The following is a 15,014-nucleotide window of genomic DNA, read 5'->3' on the forward strand; positions in this document are numbered from 1 at the left end:
TATATAAGTAACCATCCACTACCAACATGTCCTTGTTTTTTTGAGATTTTACTCTGAGGTAACTATTACCTATCACACCAGGAGCTGTCAGCGTATATGTAGCCATTGTTAAGGATACGGACTGCCATACACACATTTTTTTCCGCATCACTCCTGCTTTTATCACTTCCGGTAATGAGTGTGTTGTAAAAGTTTACTACGTGTCTTTACTATATATAAATACAGATTATTTTATACAGGGTTCCTTTGTAAAAGTGTAACGTATGATGTGAATAGCAAGTACAGTTATTGTCAATAACTAGTGTAGGTGTGCCCTGCTATAGATGGTGTATTACGTCACTAATGTACGTGCTTTGGCCAACTATGCTTTTTCGATGTTATGTTTTTCAATGTTAATGTTGTTCGCTTTTTATACGGTTCGCTGTTTATGTGTCAACGTAAGTAGATTCGATATTTAGCTCTTTCGATTATGCAATATAGACCCGTTCTATCCAATTTAGGCTTCTTAGAGCTATACAGTAGTGGGTTCTGAAAGGGGTATTTGCTGCAAATTTAGCAACTTTGTTATAGTATTGTTGATGCCTGGAGGTTAGTAACAGGATGTGTTGATGAGAACGTTTTGGCTCTATAAAGCATCCCTAATTTCTGAAGAATTTTTCTTATGTAATTTTGCATATGAAGGTTGAATTTAAGATCATCATCCACTACCATCCCCAATAGTTTGCTATGAAAAGTGATTTCAATGGTTGTATTATCAAGAGAAAGGACTTTAAATTTAGTTTTTTTCAAGCGAGAGGGATTTGGAGAAGAAAGTAGTAATTTAGCTTTTTTAGGGTTGGGCATGAGTTGCAAGTCAGAGAGACATGTTTCAGTGGCTGTTAAAGCTTCCTGAGTATTTTTTAGAGGTGTGCCATGTTGTTAGATGTGCAAATGAGTGTGGAGTCATCTGCATACTGGCCTGTTGTGTGGATGTGTGGAAGGTGTTGCTGAGAAAGTTAAAGAGGAGGGGACCAATGATAGAGCCTTGTGGTACACTGGTTGGTGACTGGGAGGTATAGAGAAAGGGTGGAATGCCATTATACTGACTTATACCTATTGGATAGATAGCTCTTGAGCCATAGAAGAGTAGTCTCAGACAGACCTAATGAGAACACTTAAAGCAGTAAGTTTGCTGTGACAAACTGTGTTGAAAGATTTTGACAAGTCTAGAAATAAGGTGGAAACTAATTTCTAGCTTTATTGACAGTATTTATATAGGTTAGAAGTGCAGTGTTAGTACTATGGGAAGGATGGAAGCCTTTTGTGTGGGGGACAAGAGTTTTTCATGCAGAAAATAGTACAGAAATTGTTTCTCAATACATTTCACATCTCCGTTAATTGCTTTGTTCTGGCTATAAAGTGATTGCTCTTAGCTAAAAATTGACCTATAAACTGAGTGAGGATAAGAGGCCTGCTACACTTGGCTTTGCTTCGCTTCCCTAACCTAACCCCAATTTTCATCCAGCCCTCTTACTCTAATATTGTACTTCCTACATACACATTTCACTTGTGTCTCTTTTTCCAAAGCCCTCCCCAAAGCACCTTACCACTTCTATATATACACTTCTGTTTCTTATTTTCTCCTTCCATATCTTTTTTTAATTTTTAGCCCCATTCCCAATATTCTTTCTCCCTCCCATACTACTTTGTACTATATTCATTTATAATCACACACACACTGTATCCTTTTCTTTTCCCAAATAAACCCTCACTTTTCTTATTTTGACTACATCATTATACTCTAGTCTTTAATACCCATCTAGTCCTTACATTCCAGATAAAATACTAGGACAACCTACCACTCCTGTTGTAAACTTAGCTCCACCTCCTACAACTTCTCTTCAATTCCAACTACACTCCAATAAGTCTACTACACAACATCCCTTCCCACACCTCACCCATATTACTCTAACCACACACCCCTTTTTTCTACACTACTATCCCATATTATTTTCACTTATACTCTATATATAACTGCTTCACTTTCAGCAGCCTTAATTCCTGCTCTACTTCCATTTAAGCTATCTCACTCTACACCAATCATGCTGTTTTACTCATGCCTCTCATTCTCTTCCTTCTTCCCCTTTCTACCCTAGCAACCCCTCCAGCAACACTACTACAAAAGCATACCTCACCTATTACCTCATCATCACCAATCACTCCACCACAAGCTCCTCACAAATAACCCCCACACTGATCTCTATACTGATTTTCTTCTTCTCCCAACCTAAAGTACTCAATTTTAACCACTACAACCTAAAACTAATACAAACTACCCAAATTACTTAAAACTCCTAAAACAACTACATGTTCTTTCACGGCCTTAAACTTGTGTGGGGTGATTTACCCCAATGCAGGTCCCATTCCTACTACACAGACAAAAAAAAAAACTAAAACTTATCTCTTTTAATATAGGTTCATAGGTTCATAGATAAGTACTAAGCTAACTGCCCTTGTGAGCCATTTTAAGCCTAGCCAATTATCCCTTGTGAGACTCAAACCCTGCACCTTGTGTTTGTAAGGCAAGCACCTTAACCATTAGGCCACCCTCCCAGGAGCATGTGAAAAAAAAACTGGCACTGTTTCATGCCTGGTCAGCCCACACTAACCCAGACATCTTTGCTATTACAGAGACTTGGCTGAAACCAGAAATAAAAGATACTGAAATTCTTCCCTCTATTTACAGCACTATCACAGTAGACACAGCACGTAAAAAATGTGGTGAAATAGCCCTAATTTTCCCTAACAACTTGACAGTCTTCCCATAATCAAATACTATACCAAATTCTGCACAGCCAAAATCCTTATAACAGTTCTAAAACTTAACTCATCCAAGAACATCTGCATAGTTGTTTTATACATCCCTCCTGAGCAAAATATTCCCATTCTAGAAAATATTCAACCCTGGGTATCTGAAACAATACTGAACAGAACCATTAGGGGATGTTAAAAATGACTGGCAGACACTAACCTCACACCACCCAACAAACAGTATAAACCTCTGTGGCTTTACTCAAATTATACATGCTCCTACCAGATATAGCAAAAACAACATCCAATACTCCACCCTGGACTGAATACTAGTCTCACACCCTTCTAACTTTACATCCTCAATCACACTTCCCGACTCTTTAAGTGACCACTTACCAGCCTACCAGCCTATACTCACAGGATTATCACTCAAATCACAAAGCAACACAAGTTCAAAAACTATATGCAACCTACAAAAATTCAGCAAAGAGGTATTTAATGAATCTCTAAAAGCTATAGACTAGTCCATCCAAAAAAGACTTTCCTCTTAATGATGCAGTTGAACATTTCAACAGCACCTGCCTAAGTATTCTTTACTCCCTAGCCTTTCAGTGAACAAAAAGAATAAAAAATAACCATGCCCCATGGCTCATCAAATCATGTAAAATTCTAATGAAAGACAGGGAAAAAGCATGGACTGACTAAGCAATAACAATGACAGAAATCTTCAGCTATACAGACAACTCCGTACTCAAACAAAAAGACAAATATTGGATGAGAAAAAAAAAATCATACTATTCCTACATTCAAGATAACCACAAAAACAACCATAAGAAATTCTGGTCCTCTGTAACGTCACTACTTGACCCAGGAAATAAAAATAATCCCAATCCATACCCCAATACCACTTCTTCAAACAGTCACCAAATTAAACACATACTTTATAGAGTCCATATCCAACCTAAAAGTAACACAGGTCGTCAACCCCAACTCAGGACTTCCACTAATACCCCAGTACTAACCTCTACACACCCCACACATTGCACACACAACACACAGCTATCCCCTAACTTATAATTAAAAAAAAATCATTACCAGCTTACTTTTCAGCTCATCCCTTTATCTCAAATAAAAAACTACTACAAAAACTGAAACCTTATTCAGCCTCAGCAGACAATGTCCTACCAGAATTCCTAAAGTTTGCTGCAGAGGCAATAGCATTTTCTGTTAGCACCTTAATTAATAGATCTATAGCTGAATCACATGTCTCTAACCTATGGAAAAGATCACTCATTATCCCTTTAGACAAGGGAGGCAACTCCACTGACATCACAAATGTTCGTCCTATTGCAATTTTGTCCCCCACTCTAAGACTCTAGAAAAATGTGTGCACCTACAACTTCTCCACCATCTTACATACAACAACCTACTTTCCCAAACTTAACATGGCTTTAGACCTGCAAACAGTACCTCAACATCCTTATTATCCTTCATGGACTCTGTCAACAAAGCCTGTGACACTGGCAAACTAATATCTGCAGTACTTCTAGATTTGTCAAAAGCATTTGACATGGTATCTCACCCCAAGCTCATTAAAGAACTTTCCAGCATTGATCTATCCTCTTACTCACTTCAGTGGTTTTCTGGCTATCTGGCTGACAAGCAGCAAACAGTAAAATGGCAGGGCTCTATCTTCCCATATCACATCACCCCTACAGGTGTACCTCAAGGATCCATCCTTGGCCCATTACTATTTAGTCTCTTCATAAATAAATTGCATACATCCTCCTGTGAAGGTACTCTAATCCAACATGCAGATGACTCCACTATCATCAGCGTGTCAGACACTAACTCACCTACAACACATAACACAACAAGCTTTCTCTTCCATAGAAACATGGTTCTCCAATGCTGAATTCCTACTGAACCCCAACAAAAATAAAGCTCCTTTTCTTCACCCACAAACTAAATAGCTCCAACAAAACAAACTTCAAGATCTTTTCATCCAACAATACTGAAATTGAATTGGTTCAGCATACCATACTACTAGGTGTCACAACTGACAATAATCTCAGGTTTGACCTACATATATGAAATAGTATTAAAAACAAAAAACACCAAAAACTAGGCATGCTATACAGGAATAAAAAATTCCTCAGAGCAGCTACCAAATTACCCTAGCCAAAACCTACCTCTTGCCCTTACTGTTATATAGGGCCCAATTCTAACTAACTTACAGACCTCAATAAGAAAAAAACTAGAAAGTTGCTAAAACAAAATTGCCAGATTTGCCATAAGCCGCCCCCCCACCCCAACTCATCACTGTAAAGCTCTGCATTCTCTAAGGTGTCTTGAACTACTCCTCCACCTTCAATACGTACAATTCACTACAGTATACAAAATCATCCACAACCCACTAGCTAGTCCTGCTCTTAGCCCATTAATCAACTTTTATATCCCAAATAAACATTTACTCACAACTTATAAAACTAACAAAACCCCAGGCCTCAGCCTTTACTCCTGTCCTGAGGCAAAATTATGGAACTCCCTTCTTTTAACTATCAAAACCGCTACTAAGCTGCACTCCTTCAAAACATCTATAAAAGAATACTTCAACAAAGCTTAGATTTGCTCCTGCATGAGCCCAGGCTGAGGTACTCATACATTTTTCTACTTCTACTCTCTCTATCCCAACTACTAACTTACCCTACCCTCCCTTCCTCTACACATACTCCCCTGAGCTTACACTCATATCTTTTCCACATCTATTCCTACTATCTATTCTATCACACCCTACCCTTCTCTACTTGTACTATCCTACGACTTCACCAATATAATCTGTTACCATATTTCATGACCTCCAGAATATTAATAATCATTATGATAATCATCTATTATGTAAACAATTCTGCATCTTCCTATTGTCAGGCTTTCCATATAATTTATGCTTGAACACTATGCTTTTATTATGCCTGTTAAGTTCTCATTCTGAACAACTAATGTGCTGTTTTCATATTTCTGCTTGAATGTTATGTTTTTATTACATCTATCTAATCTTTCATTCTGTTCCAATATGTATCTGGAGATTTTCTCGCCGGCCCTCCTCTGAAAATGGGTACCTCATGATCCAGTCAGATTTTCCCTGCAAACAAATGCCAAACAAATAAATAAATACATACATTTTTAAAATATTTGGGAGAGGGAGGATAAAATTGCTACAGGTCTAAAGTTAGTAATGTCTGTTGAATTTCCTCCTTTGTGCAGAGGGATAATGAGTGACTTTTCTGAGAGAGAGATTGTGGGATTACTGGAAGGAACTATTTACAAGAACTGAGACACAGGACAAGCAATGTTATTAGCTGCTATTTTAAGTTACTTGCCTGGAAGGTCATCAGCTACAGTAGAGCATGGTTTGAATTTGTTAAAGGATAGTTTTATATAGGATATGGGCACAGGTTTGAAGGTGAAAGTGGATGTGGGGATAGGTGGCTGTTGGGCAACGTTAGGATTAGATGTTGGGGAATTCTTGGTTAGAGATGCTATACTATCTATGAAATAAGGAGTTGAATTGTATTGTGGTTTTGAGTCATGAGTTACTGGGAGAGGGGTTATGGTTGAATTTGTGGCCGGGATGCAAGATTTCTTTAATGGGTGTCCAGAAATTTCTAGGGGTGTGTTTAATATTATTCTGAAAGGTATTACAGTATAGTTTTTTACCTTCGTTTATTTGCTTTTTAGTACGATTGTGAAGTATTCTGCAGTTTTCAAGATACTGTGGTGTTTTATATTTTTGACATTCTTTCCATGTTTATTCTCTATCCTGCATTAGCATTCAGGTGTTTAGGAGAGCCAAATTGCACTATTAGTTTTTAGTCTCTTCCTTCTAGGACTTCTAGGAGATGCAAGGTTATTTAGGATATGCAGCAAAGTTGTACTGAAGTAATTTACAGCATCACCTAAGGGGTGGATTTTTAGGAAGTTCCAGTTAACAGATGATGGGTTAAACTTGGAAAGGTTGCGTGTTGTTTTATAAACATGTTGTTTAACTGGATGTGTGAGATGCCTGGTTGTATAGACTGGGAGATGATCACTGAGAAAGTCTGACATTGTACCTGTGGTGGTGTATTTGCTACGGTCTGATACTAGGATCCAGCCTAATAGGTAATTTGATGTCTTGCTGTAATGTGTGGGCTATTAATTAGTTGTGTAAAACTATATATGTTCATGTTAGATGGAGAGTAGTTAGAGTTTATGTCCAACGAGTTGACATACTCATCACCTAGTAGTACTTTTTCTTCTGGAATTCTTATAGATATTCGGTGCAGGATATCTTCCAGTATAGCTGTATTGTTGCCAGAAGGGATGTAAAGGATAGTAATACGTATTTGTTTATAATTGTTTAAAATTGTTTTCAGGAAAGTAATAAGAAGCTCTGATAAGTAGAAGTTTGGTATTGGTTTGTTGTAAGGGGAAATGTGGTAGTTGTTGGGGAATATTAAAGCAATACCAATACCTTTGCTCTTTATACAGTCATTACGGATGATATTATAGTGGGGAGGTGTAATTTTGCAGTTGTGTATGCTGGGTTTAAGACAAATTTCAGTTACAATGAGAATATCAGGTTTACACTGGATCAGCAGTTTTATTCTTTATGCTTCTAACATTTATGTCAGCAAAAGTTAGATTACTGGGGTTGGGGGTTGACCATTGTGGGGTTAGAGTAGTGTGTGGAATAAAATTGTCTTGATGTTAATTGTGACAGATGGGGCCAGGATTAGGATACATGTCTCCTCCTAAAAGGATTTTAGTATATTGGGGAATTACTGATACCTGTTTTTTGGACAGCATTTTTCTACTTTTCGTTTAGCACCCACTGTCATTACATCTACAGATTTCCCCAAACTTTCTGAATGCATCTGTTAAAGTGCCCAATACTGCATCTAGATCCTCTTTCATCTGCATATAACACAAAATTATATTTTATCTCCCCTTTCCTTCTAGCATTGCTAATTTGTGTCTAACTTCCACTATAAGCTCCACACTCACAAGTGTGAACAGAAATGGGGATAGCAGGTAATCCTGTCTGATCCCCCTCTCGATTCTTTTCCTCTATTTATGAGTATTTCAATTTCTGCATCCCCCCCCCATCTTTTTTTTTTTTTTATTAAACAAGAAACATCTTTATTAAATTGTCACTTATGACATAGGCAATCATACATTAATATAAATGAAAACAAACCATACTTGACATAATTTCAGTTACATACATTATATATCACTTAATCTATCCACTCATTGTCAGTCAAACATTACATAGCTGATTCAAATCCTGCCTTCTTTTAAACCTCATTCCTCATATTTTTTCTATGTAATGTGGTCCTGCCCTTTTCTAAAGATCCAGTTTCCAGTTGTTTTATCTCTTTTACTATATTCACTACTTCTAATATAGTTGGTTTAGACTTTGATTTCCATTTCAAAGTAATTGCTTTTTTGCCAGGCACCATAATTATATTCTGTATCATAGCTCAGGAAAAAAAAATCCTTGGTCGTATCAATTTGCTCACCTAGTACTTCTGATAGAGTAGTCTGCAGGGAATTTTTGAAGTCTGCCAACTCATTACACTCCCAGAAATGGCCTGTATTCAGAGTATGAACTTTTCCCCTACTTGGCTTTGCTGCAGTGTCTTCCACAGGAATTCCATCCTCATCACATCAAACCCTTCTGTAGGTCAATACGATCTTTTCCTTCCTGCCTGTGTTCCTCCATGTGCATAAATTCCAGCAGATCCTATAATTTTGTTCTGCCTTCCTTCACTTTCAAAGCCATTCTGCCCTGACTGTATTATTTTTGGCAATACCTCATCCAATCTTCCTGACAATACCTTTGCCAAGATCTTGATGTCTACATCAGTCAAAGAGATAGGCTTATGACTTCCCACCTCTCTTATTTCTCCATTCCTTTGGGTCTCATGGTTATCATGGCCCTCCTCATACTTTCAGATATTTTTCCAGAGTTCCTTCTCTAGGACCTTCCACATTTCCTTCGCTTCCCATTTGTAGAATTCTAGGGAGATTCTATCTGGCACTCCAGCTTTTCTCTCCTTCATCTTGAACATGATTTTCCTTAGCTCATCCTTTGTTACTTCTGCATTCAGTTTTTCTCTTTGCTCATTCTCCAGTGTAGATTCCTCTACATTCTTTTCCCAGTTCTACTCCAAGATTTCTTTTCCTTCTTGTTGTTTGTGAATCTCCCTATAGTATTCCTTAAATCTTTCTCTGGCTAGGTAGTCCTTTTCTAAATATTCCCCATTTCCTCCTGTTATTATGTGTACCTCTCCCTGCCTGCTTTTTTTTGCATTTCTTGACTAGCTGTTTTCCCTTTTGCCTCCCCCATTATTTATTTTTATTTTTATTTATTTTACATTTGTTGACCGGGCTAGTCTAACTGGATACATGTCCATTTTCAGTAGAGGCCCGGGGAGAAAAGCTCCTACAAGTTACAAAGACAAGAATGCAATATAACAATAGACAAGTTTACAAAAAATTGTTAGATACAATAAAAAAATGACATGAAATAAAAACACTTAGTAACAATTTTCGTAAGGGATACTCAAAAAAAGAAGTAAGACTTTTTTTTTTTTTTTTTTTATCAGATGAGAGTAGAAGTTCACTATTACAGGGAAGTATACACTATATTTGCAAGAGCAATAGGAACCAAGATTAGTTATGAAATTTTTGTATATTTGGTATAATCAGTCAGGGTTGGAGCAGGGACAAAGCCAATGATTCTTTACATATTGTTTAAGATGCTTTTTGAATAGATGTGTAGAGGCAAGTGCAGACAGTTCAATTGGAAGTTGATTCCAGCTACTAGTAGTCCCTCCAGTACCACTGAAGAATTTCTTGATCTGCAATAATTTTACTTTCTAACAGCATTTTTATTGTTTTTTTATCAGATCTGTAGTGCAGTGCATCCCTTATACTTTCATTTCCTCTATTTTTGATCTGTAACACTTCCATCTCTCTCTAGCTCCTTGATAACTCTTTCTTCTTTCCTTCTATGCACCTCAGTTTTCCCTTGATAGTGACCTTAATCCCATCCAACATGTGCTCTTTTAGTTTCTCCATGTGTTTCATACTGTCCTGTACTCATACCTTTACTAGTCCTTGCAGTGTTTCCTTGACCTCTTTTCCTTCCATTTGTAGCTAGCCTATCTCTATTCCCCTTATTGTTTTCTCTTATGTCTCACTACTACATGATCAGATATGTGTCACTCCTACATTTAATCTCGTCTATCTTCCCCTAAGAACCTGTGCAATCTACATGCCTGTTTTTGTAACTCAGCATTATCCCTTAGTGTCCAGTAGTTACAAATTTGCAGTTGTGTGAATGTGCTGGTTGGAATCAGCTATCACAGAATCACATTACTGCAATGAAGTGTTTCTTCGAACATCTACAACATATCAACTGATTGTTTAATAATCAGGGGAGCCATCACCTCAGATAGGTCTGTCTTGCTGCAGAGCCTTAGACTGCAAGAGAAAAAAAATCTTCCTTGGGAATTTTACATTAATTACTACTGTATCAACATTTCACTGGGTTGCACTATTTGTTTCCAACACAGATACTGGGCATGAATACACAACTATACTACTCAAAAAGAAACTAGCTTAATTCAAGTTATGAGAGCCAAGTTAAAGTATCAAATGCTTTACTAATTTATAAATATAAATCCAACTCTACCTGAATGCTTGAAAGACCAGGATAGGGAAAACTTCTTGAAAAGAAAGGCTTCCAGAGGCTGGATTTGCTTAAGTCAAAGTTAATTCTCATAGGAGTGTCGTACAGCTGGAGATTAAACCAAATCTGTAAAACAGTTTAAAAAACAATGCATTAACTTTAAGTACACTCACTTATACAGTTATGCAACATATAAGGTACAAGTTTCTTAAAGGTTTACACTCCTGCACACTAGAACTACATAAATCTTGGATGCTATTTAATATTTACTGTAAACAGAGAAGTTACTGGGCAGCCACGGTAGTGCAGCAGTTAGCATTGCTGCCTCACAGCAAGAGGTTCTCTGGTTAGATTCTCGGCTGGGGTGCCTTCTGTGCGGAGTCTGCATGTCCTCCCTGTGGTCGCGTGGGTTTCCTCCGGGTGCTCTGGTTTCCTCCCACATCCCAAAGACATGCTGTAGGTGGATTGGACACTCTAAATTGGCCCTAGACGTGAGTGCGTGCATGTGTGTGCCTTCTGTGGACGGTTGGGTGCCGAGCTGGCATCTCAACACTGTAAAACTCCACTGCCAATCATGAGCAGACAGGTGATCCGCTGTGGTGACCCCTAACCGGGAAAAGCCGAAAGAAGAAGAAGAAGTAAACAGACAAGTTACTAATTTGTTTCACTACTGACTATACTGTACAATACATGTTCTGATTACATACTAAACAGAACATGCTGGAGGGATAGATTCCTGTCCCAGAGACTTCCCATACTCTGGAACAAACTACCTATCTATATCAAACAAAGCTCCTCATTAGCACTCTTCAAGAAAAATCTTGATGATTGGATGGGAGATAGGAAATTCACTCTGGGGATCACTTCTGTGGCTCTGCTCGACAGTGGCACAGGAAAATAATTTTCTTGGGTAGCGAAAGCCAGGGTACCTTTGGCTAGGCTTATATAGGCCCTAGGGCCAATAGCCTAGTACCTACCTATGAACCTATAATAGCGTAATCATTTACTGCTGAATTTCAACCACCAAGCAGGGCTGAAAAAGGTCAGCTGGGATCAGTGCACCACCCTATAAACAAACAAACAAACAAACAAGTAAATAAATAAATACATTTACAAACAAACAAACACTGCACCAATGCAGAAGAAAAATGAACAGCAAAAACTTCAGCTAATGCACAACAGAGAGCGGTGAGGTTCAGCTAAAATGACAAAAAAAATACACCCGGAATGCAAAGTTTCAACACAGTTGGAGACTTCATGGTGGAAACTAATAAAACAGTCCTACGTTTTAATATTCACTATGCATAAATGATGCTACTGGCTTCAAATTATAGGTCTGTTAAAACTTTCTTCTTCTTGTAGTATATTCCTAAAGTGCCACTGTATCACAAGACAACATATTCAGATGAAGGAAATGCTAAAATAAAACAGCCTGTTTTACATTTCCTTTTTTTCTCTTACTTCTTGGTTTCCTTACACCTGCTGACTATGTGACCAGTCTCTGTGACCTGAGGTCCATTTGCCCACTTAATACCAAAGCCTGATCACAGCATTATTATCATACAGCCAACCATCAAGGGATTTTGTTCTGTTTGCAGTTCAAACATCTCCTTTTCATGCAGCATAAGCAGTTGGGGGGTATGAAATGGTAGCAGAGTGGCGCTGTCACTTGCTTCAAATGTTCATATGCGATTAATAGGCTAACAACCCCCGAGGGCAATTTTAAGCCTAGCCATGCTTCCCAAATGTTGCTGTCAAGTTAGATATGCTAGAGTTATTTTAAGGGGTACATGTAGGGTGGGGCATGGGTGGTCAAGCATTTATAGGCTGCTTCTCTCTACTGAAGACACACGTGCCAGACCAGGGGTACATTTCTGATTTTCCATCCACTAGTCCAAGTTAAACTTGAATTGGGTTAGGGAAGAACTCTGCTTCACATGGATGGGAAGCCTTTCTAAAAGAAGAGGTAGTCTCTGAGACATATATCTGTCCCTACAACATGTTTTATTCATACTGCGGACAAGGTTTAGGTCCTCAGATCAGGTAATTTGGATGTTATTTGTTTTTCGGATGTGCAACAGGTAAATCAGAACAGGATAAGAGGATGGCATCAATGCAGGAACAGAGGATGATCTTCCAGCTTCCATGAATTACATGGCCTCTCTGGCAATCCTGCCCTCCCATCTTAAGGAGATGTCTCCTGGTAGAACCCTAGTCTCTAATGGAGATCTATTACTGGGAGATGTGCTTCATACCATGTCCCTCAACCTCTATCTTTGGAGACGTAAGCAGGTAATTTTCTTCACTTCTTTCACTCTCTGACTGGATCCTCTAGTGACCAGGTTTCTATCAGAGCTGGGGTTGTCCAGGTCACAGTGAAGTCTCTCTCTCTCTGTGCCATGGAACTAGTAAGTTCCTTCTTTTTCACTGAGCTTGTTTCCATCTGGAATTCCTCTATGCTACTACTTCCTTACAACCAAAAGTGACCAAGTGACTTCAGACCAGGTGTCCAGTTTGACCTGTTCAGGTACAGACTATGGGGAATCATCCCAGCTCTATTTATTGAGATCAAGATGATGGCATAAATAAGTGAGGGACACACAAAGAAAGAAAGACAGAAGCCAGTACAGACACACTTACAGGACCATAACAAGATTTTTTTCCTGAGAGTTTCTCACAATGGGTTACACATGCAATGGCATCAACAACCGCTATCACCAGAGGTACACATGTACAAACTTCAATGATCTGCTGAAAAGAAGGATGGCCCACTGTGTATAAAGAAGTACTTCTCTGGTGCACTGAGCTCTAACCCTTCAACTGGGATAGAAGAGATGGCATAATGGCTAAGGTTTTCACATAATAAACAAGATCAGGTTACTGGCTAGGCTTGAAATACCCCTTAAGGGCAGTTACCCTAGTATTTTCCTATGAACCTATGGATAATGCTGTCCAACACTCCTCCAACAACCTTAAGACTTTTGTTTAATTTACATATTTCCTAATTATGTGTCTCTGCTAACTTTGAGCCCCTTGCCTCCCTACCCATTGCTCGTAATTATTTCCTATATACCTATTCGGAGGAGAAGACCTGAGCCACAGTGATTAGAAGCCATCATTCCTCACATGTACATTTATGTTTGTGTTTTAATGGTGCTCTACTCTGTTCCCTAACTGAATGACATACAATCTAACAAGTGCAACAAGCACAGATGAATACATGTAAATGTGACACAGCCAGCCGGCAGTATTTAAGGTTTTAACAGTCTACTTACTTTTTTTTCCAGTAAACATATTTATTGAATTATCATGTATGAGATGGGCAATCTTACATCTATATAAAGGAAAAACAAACATTGACACCACTTTAGTTGCAAACATTATACATCACAGACATCATTGAAACGGCTGTAGTTGCAAACATTATACATCACTTATAATCTATCCAGTCATTGTCAGTTAAGCATCATACGGCTTATTCAAATTCCTGCCTCTTAACCTTGTTCCTTCTCTGCATATATTGTTCCCACAATTCCCATTTTTTTCCTATGTAGTTTGCTCCTTCCCTTTTCTAAAGATCCCAATCATATTCATTACTTTTAATAAAGTTGGTGTAGAGTTTGATTTCCATTTTTTAGTAATTGATTTTTTGGCAGCCACCATAATTAGACTCATCAACGCTTTACTATGTCTAGGCAATTCCAATTCTGTATCATAGCTCAAAAAATCATCTCCCCAGTCAATCCAATCCACTCACTCTGCATCTTCGACACAGCAGTCTGCAGGGAATCCCTAAAGTCTGCCAGCTCACTACACTTCTAAAAAATATGTTCCCGGTCACCTCTTTCCTGCCCATCACACTTCCAACATTTGCTATCCACCCGAGGAAAAATTCTTTGGAGTCTACTTGGGGTATAAAAATACTTATGTAAACACTTCCAGGCAAAGATCCTAAATCTTCTAGACTTTGTTGCATATTTGGGAGATATGTACATATACCCCCCATTGTCTCTTTGTGAATTGCTTATCAAATCTCTCTTCCCAATCCTTTTTAAGCTCCTCTGATTGATTCTTATAATTATCATGCAATATTTTATATGCTCTACCAATTATTCCTTTTTAATGGCAGCTTATTTTCTAGACTTTATTAAAAACTCTACCAGTGCTGGTCTTTCTCTTTGCCTATACTCTGATATCAATCCTTGATAGAGAAGGCAATCTCTAATCTGCAGCCCAAATAAATTCTTGGCTTCTTCCCATTCTATTACCTTTCCCTTTCTAGTTATTTGCTCCCAAAACCTTGGTTCCTTGCCAGTTTTCTCCAATAAATTCCAGCCCCCCTCTTGCCTATTATTTGTATCCCTAAGCAGATTCATTCCTATCAGCATAATCTCTTTTCTCCATTCTCATGTTGGTTTCCTTCTTAGAATACTCCCTGCTATTTTATGAATATAATTCTCTGTATGTGTTTTGTTATTCTCCT

The 15,014-nt window shown here is 38.2% G+C and overlaps 1 protein-coding gene across 1 annotated transcript in view; it reads right to left on the bottom strand.

The window, feature by feature from the left end:
* The window catches only part of CC2D2A (coiled-coil and C2 domain containing 2A), a 3,655,067-nt gene that overhangs the window by 280,329 nt on the left and 3,359,724 nt on the right, over positions 1 to 15,014 (bottom strand). The window contains exon 33 of the mRNA XM_044062582.1: positions 10,535 to 10,657. Coding sequence (XP_043918517.1) covers positions 10,535 to 10,657 — 123 coding nt within the window. The remainder of the gene's footprint in view (positions 1 to 10,534; positions 10,658 to 15,014) is intronic.

This window comes from Protopterus annectens, chromosome 2.part1 (genome assembly GCF_019279795.1).
Source record: "Protopterus annectens isolate FY-2018-M chromosome 2.part1, PAN1.0, whole genome shotgun sequence".
In the NCBI taxonomy this organism is placed as follows: Eukaryota; Metazoa; Chordata; order Ceratodontiformes; family Protopteridae; genus Protopterus; species Protopterus annectens.